Source organism: Lacerta agilis, chromosome 7 (genome assembly GCF_009819535.1).
Source record: "Lacerta agilis isolate rLacAgi1 chromosome 7, rLacAgi1.pri, whole genome shotgun sequence".
Lineage (NCBI taxonomy): Eukaryota > Metazoa > Chordata > Lepidosauria > Squamata > Lacertidae > Lacerta > Lacerta agilis.
The window spans coordinates 60,735,639-60,758,231 of record NC_046318.1 but is presented as its reverse complement, the minus strand read 5'-3'; the positions used below and the strand labels follow the sequence as shown (position 1 = coordinate 60,758,231).

Sequence of the window (22,593 nt, the reverse complement as noted above, 5' to 3'; positions counted from 1 at the left end):
TAGATAGATAGATAGATAGATAGATAGATAGATAGATAGATAGATAGATAGACAGATAGATTAGATGCATATTTATTAGAATGCTAACTATATTTTGCGTAAGTACTAATATATAATTGTTTACCAGTCAGTCACCATTGGATGCAAGCCATTTCTGAACCCTCTTTTTTGCAACAAAATGAGCTCCCAGTTCTACTCTACAATGTCACTAATCTGAACTTGTGCCGCTCGGCATTTGATTCTGCCACTGTCTTGGCTTTCTCCAGTTATTATCCTGCCAACATTTGCCTTTCATCTTTTCCCAAAAGTCAACTTAACTTCTATTACAAAGGAAATGAAATGTTCTCCATGTTTGCCAACATTCTGAGAGAACGCTTTCTCTAAGAATGACTCAAAGTTCCCTATTCCCACACCATGGTGTTACTCTGAGAACGACTAAAGTAAACTTTTCAGCAGTGGTTATTTGTTCTAACACTTTTCCCCATTGTAAAATGTTTGGCACTAGGTAAAGAACAACAGTGCTAATTTTATCTAGATTTCACATATCCCCTGGCCACATAAGCAAGGGCCTATTTGTTCTTTAAAACTTGAGGACATAAAACAAATGATGCTCTGTCAACTCTTCTCTCTCTCACCCTCTGCCAGAGGAAAAAGTGTGGAGTTAAGTAGATTCAGGGCATTCAGGCAGTATAAGAATAATTGGGGTGTAGGCTAAAGCAGCTTCAAGGGAGGGAATTTTGGGAGGAAAAAAAGCAGTGAGCTTTCTCAAGAAGTCAGTCAAAGATGTTATGTCTAAAAAAGCTAAGGACTAATCTGGAGTCCAGTCTATATTGTTCCCACAAAGACTGACACTATATCTGTTGTTTAGTCATGTCTGACTCTTCGTGACCCTGTGAGCACTATATCTAGTAGTGATTGTTTTAAGTAGATTCCCACTGGGCCTGGTTTAGCTACCGTGGGACTCCATACTCTTCACTGATTTGTTTTAGCCTCTGGTTGGGAGACAGGGAAGCAATTGGCTTGGAAGGACTGCACCATTCATTATGAACCTGAGAAACTGAAATTCTCTATGATCTAACCTGATCTATGAACCGCAGGTGCCAAAGTACCCTTCTGAAGCAGAGTTAGTGGACGAGCTAGGATTACATACATATCAAATACGACTGGATGTCATATTGACGTCAAATAGCAAATATTCTCTGAACATGCAGATATTCAAGGAACATGCATCAACATATTTATATTTTTGAAGTGAGTTGTGTTGTGTTTTTGGTGGGATGGGGAAATAAATTACTTTTAGTTACAATTTTCGATCCTTTAAGGAAAAAAAAGATACAACACAAAGATTGCACGTGCTTTGGCACAACTATTTCTGACATCTCTAGACAAAGCTGGTGGATGAACATTCACATCATTTTTTAACCCAAGTTTATTCAAAACAGAAGCATATTTAACAGGCAGTCACCCTCTGCTGTAAATAACACATGCGTTGCTTGTAATATAAAATTTTTTGGCTGGAAGCGGGCAAAATTGATCAGTTTATGCTTTGTGTTCATTCTATTCATCAATTGCATATTCAGAAGGAAAAAGTGGTAGTTGTTCGGCACAGAGACATCTAGCAAAAGAAGAATCCTAAGCATGACATGTGGGATGAAGACATCAAGCTCAGCTCAGCCACACTCGGAATTAAAAAAAAAAAAAATGTCAAGGAGGATTATAAATCCCGAGTACAGAATTGTATCCATAACAGAACACCTGTGCTTCTCCAACAATCCTTTGCATTCTGCTGAAGACACTGCCTGGATCATCACTGAACATGCCTTCCTTTGTAGCACAATGGTGTCCTGCAAGGGGTTAAGGCAGAAGTCACCAGCGTGGTGGCCTCCAGTCGTTGCCTGACGAGAGCCCTGACCGTGCACCATAAAGGATGTGGGGCTGATGGGACTTGGAGCCCAACAACTTATGGGGCCACCACATTGGCTACTGCTGCAGTAAGGCAATGTACTGGTGTGACACAGCCAATGGCAGGTGCTGCATTGCTGCTGAATCTGAAGATCAGGTGTACAAAGATCAGTTCAAGAGCACAGGGCAACTCCTTGCTGTATCACTGATATCCTTCCACCGATTTTGATAGTCCATTGCTACAATGCAGTTCCCCACAAATTCAGACTGCAGTGTTACTACTTCGATTTAGGCAGCACTGAATGAAATGAATTTCCACCTTCTCTGTGTCTTACAGCAAAATCCTGTGCAGGTCAGTTCAGAAGTCCCATTGAGTTCAGTTGGGCTTCTGGGCATAGGTTTGCAGCCCTGCAGCACCTTAGAACTAAAAATTTAATACATGGATGCTTTTTCCTATGCCCTTTTGGGGAAAAGGTTGAGGTTGGAAATGCATTTATTTTTAGTTCCTCCTCTTCACATCATTTTACGTTTTCCTTCCCAGACCTCTACTTTCAATTGACAACCTGAAGACATCTGTAATGAGCTCCTTAAAGAAATCCTAGCACTTATTGCTTGTTTCTATATAATGTACCTTCTGTTTTTCAAATAGTGTATAATTACCAGCTATTGAATCGGCATGGAGGCATCCTCATGAACTGGTAATCAGACAAAGGAAAGACTAAGAGTGCAGCACAGATTAAGGAACATCAAAATGATGCACAATACAGTTGTGCATGCCTTGGCATGGCCCAGGAAGACAAAGGGAGCAGGTCCCAGTGACGCCGGAGGCTTCAAGTGGAGAAAACAGTCCAATTTGTTCTACTTGGCTTTGGTTTCCGATGTCTCTGTTTCAATATCCAGGTCAGTCTGACAGCAACAAAACAGCATCTGGGCATACTTAGTGGCTGTAGCTACAAGATAAAACAATTATATGACATTATGAAATTAAGAACTTCACCGATATAGGGTGTTTCTGCTTAATATCAAAAGCCTAGTATTTTTTTTTAAAGTTTTTTTTATAAAAAGCTTTATTTTATTATTCGCCAATACAACTATTAATACATTCGCATATTACAAACAAAATAAACTAATATTCACTCATTATTACATTCACTCATTTTTACAAACAAAGTAAACTAACATTCAATCATTTACAGAAAAACAACAACAACAAAAACAACAGATAAAGAACAGAAACGGAAAAAAACACAAAAAATCGACCAGTCTTCCCTTGCATCCTTACATCTGTTTTCCCCACCACCTTTCAACACCCCCCTCACCCTGTGCTTGACTTCCAGTCAACTCAGTCAACTCAGCTGCAGTTCACTTCCACTATCAAAAGCCTAGTAAGCATGGCAGTCCTTCCCATCATTAGGACAATCTGGCCATTGCAAAGGGGGCTACGATATTGCAGGGATAGCCAATGTAGTGCCCTCCAGATACTGTTGAACTACAACTCCCATCATTCTTGACCATTGGCCATGTTGGCTGGGTCATATGGGAACTGCAGTCCAAATACATCAGGAGAGAACCAAGTCTGCTACCCCTGGGATAATGAGAGATATGACCATTAGATATCAGTTGACATAAATACTTTAAAATCCACTAAAAGCCATAATGTGATGTTGCCTAAATAGCAGTTCCCTCACTGCGAGAAGCAAAACTACAGGGAACCAGGCAGAGGGCCTTCTCGGTAGTGGCGCCCGCCCTGTGGAACGCCCTCCCATCCGAAGTCAAGGGAATAAACAACTACCTGACATTCAGAAAATACCTGAAGGCAGCCCTGTTTAGGGAAGTTTTTAAACTGTGATATTTTAAATGTATTTTCATGTTTGGTGGAAGCCGCCCAGAGTGGCTGGGGAGACCCAGCCAGATGGGCGGGGTACAAATAATAAATTATTATACTATTATTATTATTCAGCATGCATCGGAGTACTTCCAGCCACTAATTACGTAACAACCCCCCCCCCCATTTTAAATACAATAAACATTTCTTACCTGAAAGCCTTCGCAGGTACCAAGGTCTCTTTTCTACAGGTAAATAGACTCCCAGAAAGTAAGCAGGAATTCCAGAGAGTGCTATGCCAATTCCAATAATGGAATTGATTGTGTCGCTGAAGAGTGGGACTATGACTAGGAAAAGGGTGCACAGGCAATACACGATGGGGAAGAAGAGGCTGAGCTGCAGGTGCAAAAGGAGGAATGCAAGTTATAGGAAAGGCTGTGGGGAAATTGCAGCATGACATCACATCATATAATAACACTGTCTAGTCCAGCATCCTGTTCTCACAGTGGCCAACCAGATGCCTGTAATACTGCAAGCTGGATGAATGCAACATCACTCTCTCCACCAGTGATTCCCAGCAGCTGACAGCAACCCTGCCGTTTTATGTAAGCATCTCTGTAGCTGCTAACATTGCAATATACTAGGTTCTAGTATACACATGAAATACTATTGAGTTAAGGATACAGCTGTCTAGAGCGACCTTCCTCAGCCTGATGTTTGGGACTATGGCTTCTGTCAGCTTCCCCCGGTACATAGGGAACCAGGTTGAGGGAACAAAATAGAAAATTCTTTCCAGTAGCACCTTAGAGACCAACTGAGTTTGTTCTTGGTATGAGCTTTCGTGTGCATGCACACGAAAGCTCATACCAAGAACAAACTCAGTTGGTCTCTAAGGTGCTACTGGAAAGAATTTTCTATTTTGTTTCGACTATGGCAGACCAACACGGCTACCCACCTGTAACAGGTTGAGGGAGGCTGTCCTGGGGTATGAATACTCGGGCAGGATAACCCAGGAGAGTAGCCATGATAACTAAAAATGGAATCTCAATAGCATGCCTGATCACAACTGTGTCACTGCTGAACATAAGAAAAGCTTGCTGGATCAGGCCAATGGTCCTTCTTGCCCAGCATCCTGTTCTTACAGTAGCCAACCTGATGCCAGAGGGAAGCCTGCAAGCAGAAGAGTGAAAGAGCATTCTCCCCTCCTACAGTTTCTAGTTGCTGGTATTCAGAAGCACTTTTGCCTCTGACAGTGGAAACAGACTGTAGCCATCATGCCTAGAAAGCCACCAATAGCCTTTTCCTCCATGATATGCTGGCAGTACTATTATCAGAGCAGCTTCCAAAAGATAAACAACTGTACTTGATGCTCAGAATATTTCTAGGTCATGGTCTGACCAGGAAATTTCTCACCTCAATGCTATCAGGAGAAGATGGGTATCAAGGACCAATTTAGTTGGCACCACAGTTTAAAGGGGTTTTAAGCAGGAGAAAATGTGGTTCTACACATTCTTGATAGCAAAGCTGCAACGCACTCACACCTATGCGCACATTTTGAAGCTTCTGCTCTGCTATTTACTTACTTTAATGGGTCTTGGCCTGTCTGGCTGGGTATATCTTAAGTATATTAACCCTGCAATGGATAACCCAACAAAGAACCAATAGCTGAAGCAATAGTAATTAATCAGCAGAAAGACATCTTCCACAAGGAGATAAATCAAAGTCATTAAACCCTACAAAGAGATAACAAAAAGAAAAGAGAGAGATATATAATTTCCTAAACACCACATTCTAAACACAGACTTGATAACACACTACACACAATGTTCTTTGCTTAAAGCCTGACAAAAACATTTTGAGATTTTTGGAATCTTCTGCAAAAGCACATGCAGTTTTTTTTAATCCTTCCAAGGGTTTGTCCTTGATTTTTTTTAACCCTTTGACAGTTTGTTTTATTTTTCTATGGTTGCATGATATTATGTGATGTGGGCAGTGTTTTTTTCTGGGGGGACACAGGGGGACGCATACCACTAAACATTTTGTGAATCTTTGTACTTTTGTCCATTTACTGTATTTATTTTCTCCGATTTGAACTATAAAATGGTGATTTTCTTGAGTCAAAATGAGAGTACCCCTAAACATATTTTTTTAAAGAAAAAGAGCACTGGATTTGGTCACAGGTGCCCCTGATCCAACAAGAAAGCAGATCCGAGTCCTCCTGCACATCTGATCACTGCATAAACAGATCCCTGGGCCAGATGCTTGCACCCAGCAATCAAGACTGCACGCAGAGTGATCAGGATTTGCATATACAACCTATGATGTGATCCCCTTCAGAATTGTATAATAGGGATGGGAATATCCAAAAGTCACTGTACTTAGCTATTACCATGAGTGTGTTCTTAGTTGTGAGGATGACAAGGAACTGGCCTGGTAAGAACAGAGTGAGTTTGCTTGGCTCAGTTCATGCAATACCAGTAGGATTGAGAATGCACTGAATGTAGATTTCAGAACAAAACAAATACACAGTGGTACCTCGGTTTTCAAACGTAATCCATTCCAGAAGACCGTTCGACTTCTGAAATGTTCAAAAACCGAGGTGCAAAGGGCAGTCTGCAAATTTCATTGAGAAAATTGAGAAACACGCAACGGAAGCTGTTCGACTTCCGAGGCGCGTTCAGAAACCGAAATGTTCAGCAACGGAGATGTCAAAAAACCGAGGTGCCACTGTAAATGAAAATGTGTTACAAGTCCTGGAGCTTTACTTTCTTACACTTTGTAATCACTTACATTAAAAACGAGAGCAGGAACAGGAGTGAAACATTTTATATGAATCAAGCTCAGGCTATCTGGGAGTTGTCCTTCTCTGGCTCCAACGTAGAAAAGCCTGCCGAAAGGTTTAAAAAAAGTCTTATCAGTGCACAGTCCTATTATATTCTAAGTTGACACGTGACATGGCTCTCTAAAGAAATATTTAAAAACAATATTACACAATATTAGGAACAGTTCAAAATTAAATTTACAGGAGTAAGGTGGGTCCTAAAAATATGCATCTCAATAAAGAGGTGTGTCTTCAGCATTTGCCAAAAGCCGTGTAATGAAAGTGCCAGCAGTGGCAGATGTGACACTAAAATCTGTCCCGTCCCCCCCCTGCCTCTCATGCTCCAGTCTATAGCATTGTTGTGGTGTCCCCTGCAGCATGGGCGCCGAGTGCCACTGCACCGGTTGTGCCACCCTAAAACTGCCTCTGGTGCCAGACACTTTCCTCTGTTGGAAAGTGGTTACTCCCCAATTGCTGTGCTAAGGTGAGAGATCCCATGCCATCCGTTCCATGTAATTCCTGTTACTGGACCCGGTCATAGGGAAATGACAACTGCACCAGATTCACAACTTCTGAATCAGCTCATAGCCACTGCTATCTGCAAGGAAGGGCTAAATGTGCCCTAAAAATCAGCGTAGGATCTGATTGCGCCAGGGTAACATGGGTACATGTTCATGTGTCTCAGTCCAGGCTGGCCTTGCTGTTAGACGGTAGGAGGCAGAAAATGCAGAGGGCAGGAATTGGTGGCGAGGTGTTGGGTGGTAGAGTTCTGTGTGTGTCCTACTCCCCCACCCCCAGCTAAGCTGCTGCCCTCAGATGCAGCAGAGGGTGTTGCCCTGTTGACAGTGTTGAAGGGAGATTCAGTTGCCAGTCTCCGGGTGGAACTGGAAGTGCCCTGGTGCGGCCGGCGAACTCGCACTCCCGCGCTCCCCCGGGCAGCCGGAGGGCGCTGCCGGCGGGGCTGGAGGGTGGAGGCGCCCTCCAGGCCATTGCGCCCTGGCGCCTTGAGCCAGTAGGCTCAATGGTTAAGACGGCCCTGCTTGCACCAGCCCTGGTATCAGTATTACAAGGCAGCTGTGAGGAACCCTTGGGACTTCAACTCCTGTGAGCCGCAGCAATCATGGTCAATGGCCAGGGATGATGGGAATTGTAGTTCAGCAACCTGCTGCCAGGTGACAAGGGGACTCGCATCCCACAGCTTGTTACGCCAGCAGAACTCTTTGCAGAACTCCTGAGCTATTTGTCACAGAGAGTGATGAAAAGGCAAGAGTTTATACGGTTTATCCTTGTACAGTACCAGAGAATATTTGCTTGGTGCTGTATGCTTGGCCTAACTAGAATTAGGCATGGCAATACAGTAAACGGTTTCTGGATTCCTAAAGTAGACCACCAGGTGGCAGTGTGCTTTTTCCTTTTCAGTCTCATGCCCTGCTGCTGACTTACCAGTGTATCCAGAATTACCGTTAATTTGTTACCAAAAAAAATGCAATGGAAAATATTCTAAGCTCTTCAGCTTGCAGTGGAATGAGGATCTGGAGTTCTGAACAGCTTTTTTTTTAATTCACATAGGAAATTCAAAAAGATAAACGGAATACGTGCTGCTATATATCCTCTTATAATTTATTTATGATTTATAATTTAAATTATAATTTATAATTTATTATTGTGCAATTGAACAAATTAATCCTTGTTATAAAATTCCTAAAAGTGACTAGCTCTGCACAGCAGAATCTCAGATGCAACAGCTGTTTTAATGCTGGATTTTTATTGGGTAGGGGGGAGCACAATTCATTTAGTTTATAAGAGAAAAAGTGACAGAGGCTTCGCTAAGTTGTAGCAGTATGATAACTCTATTCAGTAAAATCATTTCTGGCAGAATGCTACTGGCTCCATCTGCACAGTGCTAGTTTCTGAATGTCACCTACCTGGAAGCTGCAATAATTGATGAGTTTAATCCTCCATAACAAGACATAGCCACTGCAATAGGGATGATCCACTTAGCATGGCTAAGAGTCTCATTACCAAAAGTCTGCAAAAGAAAAGAAAGAAAGAAAATAGGCTCACTCAGCTAGTTTCACAATGCCAGCCAACTGTCATGGAAATTTACAGCTCAAGCACAAAGTCTGGCGAGCTCGTTTTTTGACAACAATGCCCCACCATAATCTTGGAACAGCTTTTTAAAAGCCACACTAATAATATTTTAGTTATCTGTCACACACAGCTAAATTGCCAGTGAGTGGGTGGTTAAACAACACGAGAAAGTGAAACTAATATGTATTTAAAAGATTGATCACAATCCAGTGGTGGGATTTAATCACCTCTGTGGGATTTTGCGAACTCCTAAACTGTGTGCAAGAGAGCAGAGGAGATTGTTATATTAACTATACATTCTGCAGTATGAGTTACAGGTGGGTAGCCGTGTTGGTCTGCCATAGTCGAAACAAAATAGGAAATTCTTTCCAGTAGCACCTTAGAGACCAACTGAGTTTGTTCTTGGTATGAGCTTTCGTGTGCATGCACACGAAAGCTCATACCAAGAACAAACTCAGTTGGTCTCTAAGGTGCTACTGGAAAGAATTTCCTATTTTGTTTCGATTCTGCAGTATGCTTTGCAATATATTTATAAGATGCAAGGAAGGGTTTCTTCTTCACCCCTCTGGAAGCAGACAACAGGGAAAATCAGCTATACATGCATGCAGTCAACAAGTACAGATGTATGGGCCCAGATTTATTATTCTGCAACATTCCTTACAGCCTCCATATTAGGCTTGCTTGCACCAAACCTTCATATACCATACTTTTAATGTATAATTCCCTGAACGTTTTGAAATATCCCACTATCTCAAGAATTGGATATGAGCTGGTTGCACAATCTAGGATATTAGGTAACAGATTGGATCTGATGGATCAACAGTTGCGGGTTTCAGACAACGGCTGAACACAAAAATATTGTTGAGTTGGTGCCCATTGACTCCTTAAATCCTATAATAGTTTAGATCTTGAGCCAGTTTTAAGAAGTGGGCGTAAAATGTATAGTAATCTGATTTGGTTAAGAGATGCTTTCCTAAAGCCTAGTACACTTGGAATGACAGTTTAATACATATGCCAGTGCATGCTTTCAAGATAGGTAATTTGTGATTATAATTTTCAACTAAAATTGCCAGTTTGCACTAATGGAGTCAGTTATGCTAATAAGACATATTGGCATGTTTTCCTGGCTGCTGAAGCTTGAGTGCATGTGAGCGAGAATGATAGATAGATAGATAGATAGATAGATAGATAGATGATAAGAAAGAAAGAAAGAAAGAAAGAAAGAAAGAAAGAAAGAAAGAAAGAAAGAGAAAGAAAGTTTGGGCAGAATTTGACATTTTGGTCAGGTAGGCTACTGTTGGGCAGTGTGTCAGTTTGCATTTCTTAGTACAGAAAGTATTAATCTGATGAGTAGAGATCTTTTCCATTATAATTAATTCAAGAGGGTTCTGGAAGCCTCTCTGTGTGAAAGAAACAGGCAGAAGGTTCCGGATGTTTGGGTTATTCCTTCAGAGAAGCTGAGTACAGCTGGTTTCAACTGGTTCTGTTATCTCTTTCTGTCAAGGTCATGCTGACTATAATAACAGACCAGAAGGAGTCTTGGTTTCACTTTCTCTCTTCCTTCTGGTGTGGTGTTCTGTACACAGTATGCTTAGTGTTAAGGTTTAGACTTATTATAAAGACTTATTGTAAGTTTAAGTCTGCTGCAACTGGATTTCTTATGGACATTGCCAATCCTGAATGTATTGGATTTGTGACCATTATGCTCATTTGCCTTCAGTAGCAATAAAGCTCTGCTGGGTGAAACATTAATTGATTCTGGTCTATTTTGGCGGAATCTTGCAACGTGCAGTTTTTATTCTGCTAACTAAACATTGGAATCTGCCCTGGATCAATATTGAGTAGAATTACATGACACAGTGGAAGGCAAGAACCAGCCTTCCACAACCTGGACCCTGGAGCTTCTGTGAGCCTTGAGCCTATGGTGACCCCATGGTAGACTTTCTTTTGTTAGAGGTTTTAAAGCAGAGGCTGGACCTATCAAGGATGCTATAGCAGTGAATCTCCCATATTGGCAGGGGCTGAACAAGATGCCCTTTGAGGTCCCTTCCCGCTCTGCGATTCTACAAACTCATGATTTGCAACATACCACGGCCACAGCATCACTCCCTAACAGGGCAGGCATGTCCAGCACAACATAGTAGGCCACGTTCGTCAGCAGGTAAATGATAGTCACGATGGGCATTGAGATTGCAATGGAAAGGGGCAAGTTCCTGCAAAAGGAAACGAAACAGTTATTTGCAACAAATTGAAGGCTAAACCAAAGGGGAGGCACATTAAAAAAAAACCAATAACAACGACCTGCTTGAAATTAGCATAAAACTCCGGCACCTAATGCAAGAATGGTATGACCCAAGACAGGCATGTATACCTTTCTGGGTTTTTCATTTCTTCCGTGACGAAATTCAGTGTATCCCATCCAGAGTAGGAGAAAAGAGCTGAGTAAAGGGCAAGTGCAATGAATCCTGCATCTGTTGTGGAGCCTTCAAATGGCTCCTTGAGGTTATCAGTTTCTCCTGTGGAAATATCAGAAGCCTGCGGTTATTTACATCTATGCCTACACACAACCAATATGTACCTTATATGAAACAGGGGCAGAATCAGATTGTTCCCTACGTGAAAATGCTGAGTGAAAGTAGCTTCATATTGCATTTACTATGTGTCATGGGACCCACAAACCTGCCAGCATTAGCTATAGGGTGTGTCTGTGCATGTTCCTGCTTCACGTAACAACTTCTCACTTGATACTTGGATACTTGGTTCATCATCATCATCATCAGAGCCCAGAATTAAAGTATAAGCTGTCTATATGCTGTTCAGTTTTGCTATCATATTTACACTCAGAAAGCAAGTTCTTACCTTGGGTGATTTTATAAAGGCCCACAGCTATTATCACAATAAGGGCCATGACTTTGGCATATGTGAAAAGGTCTTGCACTCTGGTTCCCCACTTCACATTGACACAGTTAATAAAGGTCAGGGAGCCTAATAAGAGAACAGGATACAAATTAGATAAAACCAGTTAGCTGTACTTCATTAGAATACTGGACGTTTTTCAATTAACATAACCTATTTTTTTTTGAACGGCAGAAGAGATCAACTGGCTATGATAAGGACTTAAATGGGGAACCCCCCCAAACAAACAATCAGTACCGGTAATTTGAATCAGGATCAGGAGCTATGCTGGCTGGGCCAGTTAGGAGTTAATAATACTTGGAGAGCCATTGATTAATGTAAAGTTACCAGATTTTTTCCCCATGAATCTGGGAACACTTTTCAACTTCAGAAGGAAAGACAGGATTTTGTCAAGGGACTGATTTGTAAATCCGGGGACTGTCCCCAGGAAACGGGGACATCTGGTAACCTTAGATTAATCACCCTTGATTTACACAAATGTGAAGCATTTCTATTTCACATATGCTGTAGCCTCCCAGATAGAAGGCAGGATTGGAGAGACATTGGAATGAAGTCAGTTTTTTCAGTAAGGAAACAATGCATTTGCATATTATCTGTTTTATAGTGTTGCATTTTCCAAGCATGCCTCAACAGACTCATCAAGAATAGGGAGAAAAGAAAAATTAAAGAAAAGAAAAATAATAGAATCATATTATTATAGTAGTGAAAGGGACCCCGAGGGTCAAACCCCCACTAATGCAGGAATCTCAGCTAGATAATACATGACAGATGGCCATCCAACCTCTGCTTAAAAACCTCCAAGGAAGGAGAGTCCACTATCTTCTGAGGGAGTCTGTTCCACTGCTGAACATCTCTTACTGTCAGGAAGTTTTTCCTAAGGTTTAGTCGGAATCTCCTTTCTTGAATCCATTGGTTTGGGTCCTACCCTCTGGAGAAGGTGAAAACAAGCTTGCTCCATCTTCCATGTGACAGCCCTTTAGATATTTGAAGATGGCCATCATATCTCCTCTCAGCCTCCTCTTTTCCAGGCTAAACATACCCAGCTCCTTCAACTGTTCCTCATAGGGCTTGGTTTCCAGACCCTTGATCATCTTGGCTTCCCTCCTGTGCCAGGATGTCAATGCACAGATACCCAATACAGCCCCAGTTGATAGAGCTTGTTTTGGAGAACTTGTGACACACAGTGAGCACAGTGGAAGTTCTTTGGGAATAAACATGCATAGAAGTTGAGGCTCCAGTACTTTGGCCACCTCATGAGAAGAGAAGACTCCCTAGAAAAGACCCTGATGTTGGGAAAGATGGAGGGCACAAGGAGAAGGGGAGGACAGAGGATGAGATGGTTGGACAGTGTTCTTGAAGCGACTAGCATGAGTTTGGCCAAACTGCGGGAGGCAGTGAAAGATAGGCATGCGTGGCACGCTCTGGTCCATGAGGTCACGAAGAGTCGGACATGACTGAACAACTGAACAACAACAACAGGATTGTGCTGGCTGGGTTTAAATCCTACTTCTGATACTGACTTGGTTTTGGACAAGTCACTCAGCCTCAGTTACCCATCTTTAAAATAGACATAATAAATGACCTACCTTAAAAGACTATTATGAAGATGAACAAAGGCTTTATTCACAATTTTTTTAAACGTATGCCTAAAAATATAAATTCAGGGTACAACAAACAGGCCTCTGAAAACCCCACATATTTTATAGGTATACTCTTCAGAAAGCGAAGATTGATGCAGGGTCAGTTTTTGTTTTTGTTTAAGGTTGGCAATCCAAGTAAAATCTTAAAACACCAAAACAGTGCTGTCAATATGAGTGCAAAACAAATAACCTGAAACTGTTTTCAGGAGGGGATGGGTGTTGTTTTTACAACTCCAATTATTTCACTAACAAGATAAGAGCACAGTGAGAACATTCTTTTAGCACCCTCTAGCATTCAGAGACAAAGTTGCAGTTTGCTATGAAAAATATATTGGCTTGTGGGGAGATGCAGCTAGGGTTCTGGTATTTCAAACAGTGAAAATTCGGACCGAAAAGTTGTTGAGCTTTTTACCGATGATTTCTGCCTGGACACTGCTAGAGATAGCAGTATTCCGGATATGTCTGGGAAATTCCGGCCTCAGATTATGAGGGGGCTCTTAAAAAGCTTTTAAGAACAAAATTCCAAGTTTTTCATAATTGGTAAAAGAATAAAAGGAACAAAGAAAACAGATTCCAAAACTGTCATACCCCATGACAAAAAATATACCCTTCCCAAATAGCATTTTTGAGCTAGTGCTATGGGAACTCTTCAACCTGATATAGCTTAGTGCCTTAGCATGTCTTAGGGCCACATTCACATCATATATTTAAAGAACTGCGATACCATTTTAAGCAGCATGGATAATTCCAATGAATTCTGGGAGTTGTAGTTAGTTTAGGGTGCTGAGAGTTTTTTTTAGGAGATCCTTATTCTCCTCCCAAAGCTATAATTCCCAGAGTAAGCAGTTGGGCTACACACACAGTATGACAGTATCATCCTCCCACCATCATCTCAAAATGATGTCTTGCTGAATCACACTGCTGTCTGTCTCAGGGATGGGGAAACAGATGGTTTTGCTCCAGATGTCCTCAGCTCCAGCTAGCCTGGTCAGTGGTCAAGGATGATGGGAGTTGTGGTCCACTAACATCTTGAGAGTCTTGAGACTCTTGAGAGTCCCATGGACTACAGGAAGATCAAACCTATCCATTCTTAAAGAAATCAGCCCTGGGTGCTCACTAGAAGGACAGATCCTGAAGTTGAGGCTCCAGTACTTTGGCCACCTCATGAGAAGAAAAGACTCCCTAGACAAGACCCTGATGTTGGGAAAGATGGAGGGCACAAGGAGAAGGGGACGACAGAGGATGAGGTGGTTGGACAGTGTTCTTGAAGCTACTAACATGAGTTTGGCCCAACTGCAAGAGGCAGTGAAGGATAGGCGTGCCTGGTGTGCTCTGGTCCATGGGGTCACGAAGAGTCGGACACGACTGAATGACTGAACAACAACAACAACAAAACATCTTGAAGGCCATAGGCTCCCCATTCCTGACTTCTCTATCCTAGCATTCTGTTATTAACAATAGATTCCTCAGAAAAAGCTGGTGGATACTGTTGTTGTTTATCTCTAATATCTGAGAAGCACTAGAAAAACCCTGGAAAATCAGGAACTTTCTGACCCATGCTGCCTACCAGGGTCTTGGGCAAGAATCTTTGTTTCTTTCATAGCCCTGTAAATTAACAGATGGCTACTAAACTGTTTTAATATTCAACACACACACATATCCCATTTTCCTATCAAGTCTGTTGGAATCCAGTTTTTCCTCTGATTCAGTGGCAGGAGCCTAGGCGTTTTGTACGCAACCTTCCCTCAGAAGACACATGAAACTGTCAGTTCGTGGCCTGAACTTGCATAATCAAAATAAATGGTTGCATCGACGGACTAGAATTTTACTTACAGATGCAGGCAGCTGCAATCAACCTAACTGCTCCATAGGGTGGCTCACAGAAGGGAAATATTGGCTGAACAATGTAATTTGCAAAAGTGATGGCGATGACGGCCTGAGTTGTTGGCTCAATAATGAGCAAGGAAGACCATAGTCTGATAAAGGCTATAAAACCTCCGAAAGCTTCTAGAATGTAGGCATAGCTTGCTCCTGATTTAATAATGGATGTCCCCAGTTCAGCATAACACAGTGCTCCAAACAATGAAAAGATCCCACCAAGGGCCCAGAGGAGGAGCGAGAGTCCATATGAGCCACTGTACATCAAAACACCCTTGGGAGCCACAAAAATCCCCGAGCCGATCATGTTCCCTACTATCAAAGAAATGCCATTAAGCAAGGTGATCTCTTGCTTCATCTGCATTTTTTCCTTCTTGTTCTCTGCCACTGAATCCAATTCATGCAATCCATTCTTGGGTATGCTCTTTTTATTGCAACACGTCGTCCAGGAGCCTGTCATGATCTTCAGTTAATCATTACCTGGAAATGAGGAGAAGAAGAGAATGTTTTGTCTGCAAAGCTGGGAGGACATGGAGAACCGGGAATCATAGGGTAGCCGTTTTAACTGCATAGTGGTGCAAGGGGAAATTTGATTTGAGTCGCATTTTAACGCGGACCGAAATACAATTGTTCTATCCAAATTTTGCTACGCAGTTCTCTACTCATATCATGCACATTAAAAATGCATATATTTGGGGAAAGTTTGCATGAAAACTTATATAATATTAGTGAAATTAGCATACAGAAATGCTGTTGGTCGAAAAAGGCTGGCAACCCTGATCTAAAGAGTGCTTGGGCCAATGGGGCAGTGTGCCACCTACCTCAGTCTGCCCTCAAGCAGACCCCAAATGACTGCCTTCTTATTCACCACCAGTTCAGAAGTTGTACTGGCTGTCAGCTTCCTCCTTCATCTCAGTGTTGTCGAACAGAGCAAGAATGGGGATGGGAGCAAAGCCAGAACTACTTGGCTCTGCCTCTCATTGGCTATGGTTCCTTGTGCTGTTTGAACTCCCTGCCTTCCGCCCCACCACTCCCAATGGCCACCAGCTACTATAGTTGACTTCATCAAATCCAGGGGTGAGAAAGCTGATCACAGCCTGAGGGCCACATTCCCACCTGAACAGCCTTCTGAGGGCCACATGCCCGTGGTGGATGGGACCACAGGCAAATGTGGGCAAATCAGCTAATGAAAAATTTACCTTCGTACCGTAAACTAGTTTCTACACACATAACACTCTATCCTCGCTCCTTGTGAACAAGAGGCATTATCAGAGCTCAAGGATAAATTTCCTGTAAGGCAAAGCCACTCAAGGCAGGAAGCAAGACCAGTGAAGGGTGTGGTCTGGGGAGAGTTCCGAGGGCCAGATATGGAGGCCCAGAGGGCCGCATACACTCTGTGCTCAAAGTTGCTCACCCCTAATTGAATACCTCCCTTGGTGTTGCCTGCAACAGTGGGCTCTGCCTGGATAACATTTCAGCCACTATCTCACCCTCCCCTTTCTTCTGCAAAACCCTCCATTACTCCAGGGTGAATGTAACTGGAAAGTTGTGCAGCTGCCATCAACAACCTCATAATTTAACACAGCCACGCGGAGCAAGGAAAAAGACTATCCCCACCACCAGAGTTTGTTTATAGCCTTGTAAACTTAGGGGTGTTGTACAGGAATGGCTCACTGACCAATCTCGTTACTGATCACTGTTCTATCTTGCATCAAAATATAATTTTGAAAGAAACTCATTAGCACAATATTACATAGGGCTTGTTCACACAATCAGAGACAATCCCAGGTTGTTTCCAGATGGCTGCCCGCGAGGTTGTTCATGTGAACCAGACTTGTTATTTCAACTGAACTGTCATGGATTGAACAGGGAGCAGTTTTCTGCTGCCACAAATGTCTGCCAGACACGCTGTGTGCTTTCCGCAAATTGGCCGTGCCAAGCTTTAGTTCATCCGAGGTAACTGCTGCTTTCTCCACTTAAAGCACACCCTTTACTTTAAGATCAAGGGAAGTTGAATCATCAACTAGGGATTCTTTCCACCTCATTCATCTCGAGCCACATTGATGCCTCTGACTGTGCATCCAAAGCAGAAGAAAGTACTCTAGATTAACTTACCTTGGGTTTCTGGTTTCTGGTTTGTTTTTAATGCCCTTAATCATTGATGCAATACAGTAGTTGATTGGTAAATGTTTGTTAAAAACAGCTGTTGTGAGCCAGGCATGGCGTCAGCCCTGGTGCTGGAAAGCCAGTTGTGCTTGCTTGTATCAAACTTCAAAACACAGCTATTGAGCATGTCCAAATGCAAGCTGGGAAGACGTATGTTTCTTGTATGGACACAGGCCAAGCTGGGAAGAGGCCAAGTGTGCAAAACAAGGCTTGGCCTCATAAAGAGATAACCTCCCCCAAAGACATATTATATATAAGCCACCCACCCACCCAAAAAGCACATCGCTGTCTGGACTTAACGTTTATTATCCAGCGTAAAAAGCTGAACACGCCCCCCCTCCAGGATAGGAAAATAAAATGACCTGGTTTTCCAGCTTGTCTACAATTTTTAGAAGTAAACTCTAAATCGACACATGCTTCAAACGCCCCATCTCTCAGATCAAAAGGAGGCTATTGTTCTGATCTACAGCTGGTAAATAAATATTAGAGGACGGTTAATGCTTACCCATGAATCGCTGATGTCCTGTCCTGTTTAACAAGAAGGTGGCTGTAACTTCAGGAACTCAAGAGTGACCTAAGGCTGTAAGTAAGCAAGCAGCTGCCTGGCAGGAAGGGTAAGTGATATGAATATGAATGCCCCCCTCTCTGTGAGCTGCTATTTGTATCCCCACAGCAGGGTAACCAAAATCAGCAGCAGCAGCAGCGCATCAAGGAAACTGCTTTCCCCCAAGCAGCTCAAGTTCGCTAATGAACAACAACTGCCAGGGCTACAGCCTAGCCCCACCCCCCCCCCAAATTTCTAGGAAATTCACTGATGTTTGCTGAAGCCAAAGGAAACTGCCATGTCGATTATGTTTTCCCTCCTCTACATTCTTAGAATTTCCCCCCCTTTTTAAAATAAGAATTTATTGAATTTTCATAACAAAAATACACAAAATACAAATACAAACACTACACAAACTACACAAAATACACACAAACAAAACAAATAGCTACTCATCCTTATCTTCTTTATAATCCTAAACTTGGGACTTCCTCACATCCTCTCTTTTGCGTTCATTTCTAATCTTCTTTAGTAACTTTGTAACATTGTAAAATCTACTTTCTTACATCCAATCTTAATCCAACAGTTATAATCAATATATCTTAAATCTTATTCTTATCAACATATCTTGAATCTAAAATCTTATTTTTATCAAATAAAACATCAAATTACACGTCTCAACTTCTTTTATCCTCTCTTCACTTAACTTTGTTATGCTGTGGCCTATATTTCTTCTGATTCCAAATTCAAATATATATATATATAAAAACGACAACACATTTCAACCAGTACCTAAATATTCCTTCCATTCTCATAGTCCATTTTCCCTCTGATGTTGGAGTACCGTGGTCAGCCTTTATAATATCCCCATTAATTCATAATTAGAATTTTTTTTCCTGACCACCTTTGATGGTACTGTGGCTCATTGTAATGGGGTATTTTGCAGAGGGTGCTGGTGCAAACATCAGTTTCCAGAGCAAGTGGAAGTAAGACTATGTGTGGGCAGGAGGCAGAAAAGCGTTTGTGTGTCCTTACTTCAGACTCAAATCAGCAGAACTAGATGGAGAGGCCAGGAATCGGCTAATTTTGTGGCACAGAAACCAGGTTACAATGGAAGTGTGACACTAATTCAAAATATATCACCCCATTTAAATCAATGGGATTCAGTTCCGTGAACAGAATCGTGACCCACTTTCAGAGCCACTTTCACATTCAAGTATACTCTCCAGCTGCTTTATTGATCTATAGGTGTCTATTCCATCACAAAGGAACATCCTGAAACTTCCTAAGGACAGCACACAGCCTAGGAAAAACAAAACAACCTGAGATATATTGTGATGTCTTTTAGGGTGTGACCACAGACACAGCTGCAGGCAAATTCAGGAGAAAAGAACTACATGACTTAAATCAGGGACAAGATTCAAGCAAAATAAAGAAGAGGTCTAAAAAGAATGGATCAAAACGAGTCGCTTGAGAGATGATGAATAAAGAAAAGGATCTCACTCCGAGCCTGAACAACATGTGTGAGAATATCCCAACATGCTCATAACAACTTGCTCAGCAAAAGGGTATATGCTTCTTTTACTGTGTACATTTTATATATTTAAGTCCGGCTGCACCAGGTTGGTGAAGGCTGGCAGAAGTCGGCACGTTTCCAGAGCAGACTTGGAGCACTCCTGCGGACTCCAGGGAGATTAACACTAAAGCCTGCTTCCCACTTAATTGTTTATAGCCAGCTACAAGATGAGCAGCCCCATCAATTGTGAATATGGTGCACTGGTTCAAGTGTCCGTGTTTCCTTGCAATAAAAACAGAAATGGCAATGGGCAAAATCTCTGTCCCCTCCACTTCAGTTCTTATTGCAGGGAAATCCAGCCATTGAAATGTGCACAGGTACTTGGATACTTTCTTTCTAAGTCTGAGATCGTAGAGCAGGGGTCCCCAAACTAAGGCCCGGGGGCAGATGTGGCTCAATCACCTTCTAAATGCGGCCCGCGGATAGTCCAGGAATCAGCGTGTTTTTACATGAGTAGAATGTGTCCTTTTATTTAAAATGCATCACTGGGTTATTTGTGGGGCACAGGAATTCGTTCATTTTTTTTTTTTTCCAAAATATAGTCCGGCCCTCCACAAGGTCTGAGGACAGTGGACCAGCCCCCTGCTGAAAAAGTTTGCTGACCCCTGTTGCAGAGTAAGGTTGTAATGGGGGTACAATGTTCCAATTCCAGTGGAATTGCATGGGAATTCATATAAATTTGGGTACTTTGTATCCCTAAGTCCCCCAAAAAGTATCATAAGACTTGGCCCTAGGATGGGTTAAAATGGTTGCTAGGTTGCTGGGGGCTGCATTGCTGAAAATGTTGTTCCCAGTAGGGAATCTATGTTCAAATCCCTGCTCAAGTATGAAGCTTGCTCAGTAACCTTGGGAAAGTCAGTTTCACTCACACTAATCTCCTTTACAGGTTGAAAACATGGGGTTCCACAAGAGAGGGGCACAAAAGAAATTTAGCAAGAAGTGACAAATGGGGAAGCCTGCTCAATGTGCCTATATTAAGCTGGTGGAACCTTCCTCTTCTCTTGGGTCAATTTGATCCACAACATGCAGACCCTCAAATATGGTGTGGAACAGTGGTGGAATAGTCACTGCACCCCCTTCCCAATGTTCACCGTGTCCTCTTCTGAAGACAAGCAGATAAGAGGAAAAAGCTGGGGCATTGGGAGAAGATCTCTATGCCAGGTTGGTCCACATAGATGACATAACAATGCCAGAAGAGCCTGTCGATCAGGCCAATGGCTCATCTGCTCCAGCATCTTGTTCTCACATTGGCCAACCAGAGGCCACTGGAAAACCAGCAAGCAGGATTCAAGCACAAGAGTACTCTCTCCTGTTGTGGCTTCCAGCAACTGGTATTCAGAAGCATCACTGCCCCCAACAGTGGAGGTAGAACACAGCCATTGCAAAGCCTTCTCCATGAATTTGTCCAATCCTCTTTTAAAGCTACCCAAATTGGTGGCCATCGCTGCCTCTCTGACTGTAGAGTGGGCTCTACAATCTAGTAATGCACTTTGTGAATTAGTACTTAATTTTATGTTTCCTGAATCCATCAATATTCAGCTTCGTTGGATGCCCACAAACCCTTGCGTTATGAGAGAGGGAGGGGGGAAAATTCTCTATCCGCTTTGTCCACACAACACATCATTTTATAAGCATCTATCATGTCACCTCTTACTCTTCTTTTCTCTAAACTAAGAAGTCCCAAATGCCACAACTTTTCCTCATAGGCTGTTGCTCCAGGACAAAAATCCCATGCAAACTTTGCAGTACTGAAAGCTTACTTTTCTCTGCCTTTTGTTGGAACATTTCCAGGTGTATGTTACATTTCAACACTGGTGTCTGAGCACAGGAACACAGAAAGCTGCAGATCAATGGTCTATTTTGCTCAGTATTGTCTACATTGAATGACAGTGACTCTCCAAGCCCTGCCTGGAAATACCGAGGACCAGCTCTGAGACCTTCTGCCTGCAAAACAGATGTTCCACCAGAGAAATCCTACAATTTCCTTTTTAATGCTCTATGATTTTTTTTTAAAAAACACACACACACACACACACACATGCACACAAAAGAAAGAGAAGACTTACCAAGGTTTCCTGACCTGTTGTCCTCCAAAACGATAAAGCCTCCTGTTTGGAACTGATGTGATGGAAGCCAAGGCCCAGAATGAAGCAAAATGCAATGCAGTCGAAGAAACCGAACAGAAAAACAGCCCTGGCCAGTGTCTTGTGAGCAGCAGCTTAAGAAGTTAATGAGTGTAGGAAAGCTATGAGGCAGTCAAAACAAAGGGGCCAGGGTCAAGGAATGCATTTGTGTTCCTAAAGTCAAAGAGCAGCTGGAAGGAGCTTACTGAGCAGCCTGTAGCCATGGGGATATGACCCAAGCCAGTCAGGCCCTGCCTGGGTTATTCCCCCCTCCCAAGCGTCTGTTGGTTATTTTCCCAGCACTTTTTGCTCTCCCTCCCCAACTTCCACCTTCTCCTTCATGCATACTGGCTGCCAGGATTTATCATCAACCCAGCAGTAACCAAGGACAGATCAGACAGCTGGGATCTGGGGTATAAAGTCATGCTGTGTTGGTGCTTCTAATTCCCACTAGGTACCACATCCCAGGCTGCTCTCCTTCCACCTCTGCTGGTCCCCAGAGGTAACAACCATCAGCCATGGCTCACTACTAGTTTGGTGTGCATGACCACAATTCAGTGGCAGAGTTAGGGAGGGGCTATCCTGTGTGTGCAACCTGGAAAGTTGCTTTCAATCGGGGCAGACAATCAGTGGCGGAGGAACCCTCTTCGGCACCTGGGGCGGCACAGCCCATACACACTGCACATATGCAAGATAATGTACGGACTGTGCATGTGCGGCATCCCGCGTGTGCACATTCTGTATGGAATGCCGCACATGCACGGCCCGTATGGAATGCCGCCCATGCGTACTCCATACGGGCTGCCGCTTGCATGCGGAGGCCGTACGGGCTGCCGCTTGCACAGTGACTGTACAGGCTGCCGCATGAGCGGCATTCTGTATGGCCGCCGCATGCGAGTGGCGCATGAGAGCGGCAGCACGTACGGACGCTGCATGAGCGCGCACCCTAGGCCGCTCTACAGCTGGGGGGAGGCAGGGGCCATCTTGTCACCCATCCCAGAGTGAAAAGCCACTTGGGCTCATATATAAGCACGAGACTTTAAAACTTCCTGTAATAATAATAATTTTTCTAATAATTTTTCTGATGTTGTTGAATTATGACCTTTAGTGA

General features: G+C 42.9%; 1 protein-coding gene across 4 annotated transcripts; it reads right to left on the bottom strand.

Moving 5' to 3' along the window:
• Positions 1 to 1,411: 1,411 nt before the first annotated feature.
• LOC117050132 (Y+L amino acid transporter 2-like) lies at positions 1,412 to 21,601 on the bottom strand. 4 transcript variants are annotated; one of them, XM_033155522.1, is made up of 10 exons: positions 21,426 to 21,600; positions 15,029 to 15,553; positions 11,499 to 11,624; positions 11,011 to 11,155; positions 10,729 to 10,852; positions 8,474 to 8,577; positions 6,518 to 6,614; positions 5,311 to 5,460; positions 3,940 to 4,123; positions 1,412 to 2,852 (listed from the first exon to the last, which is right to left on the bottom strand). In XM_033155522.1, the coding sequence occupies exons 2-10, from the start codon at positions 15,531 to 15,533 to the stop codon at positions 2,761 to 2,763; spliced, it is 1,527 nt and encodes a 508-aa protein (XP_033011413.1). In that variant the 5' UTR covers positions 15,534 to 15,553; positions 21,426 to 21,600; the 3' UTR covers positions 1,412 to 2,760. The 4 variants fall into 4 exon arrangements, with proteins under 4 accessions (XP_033011413.1, XP_033011414.1, XP_033011415.1 ...); XM_033155523.1 differs by lacking the exon at positions 21,426 to 21,600 and adding an exon at positions 17,745 to 17,818; XM_033155524.1 differs by lacking the exon at positions 21,426 to 21,600 and adding an exon at positions 17,189 to 17,212.
• Positions 21,602 to 22,593: the final 992 nt, after the last annotated feature.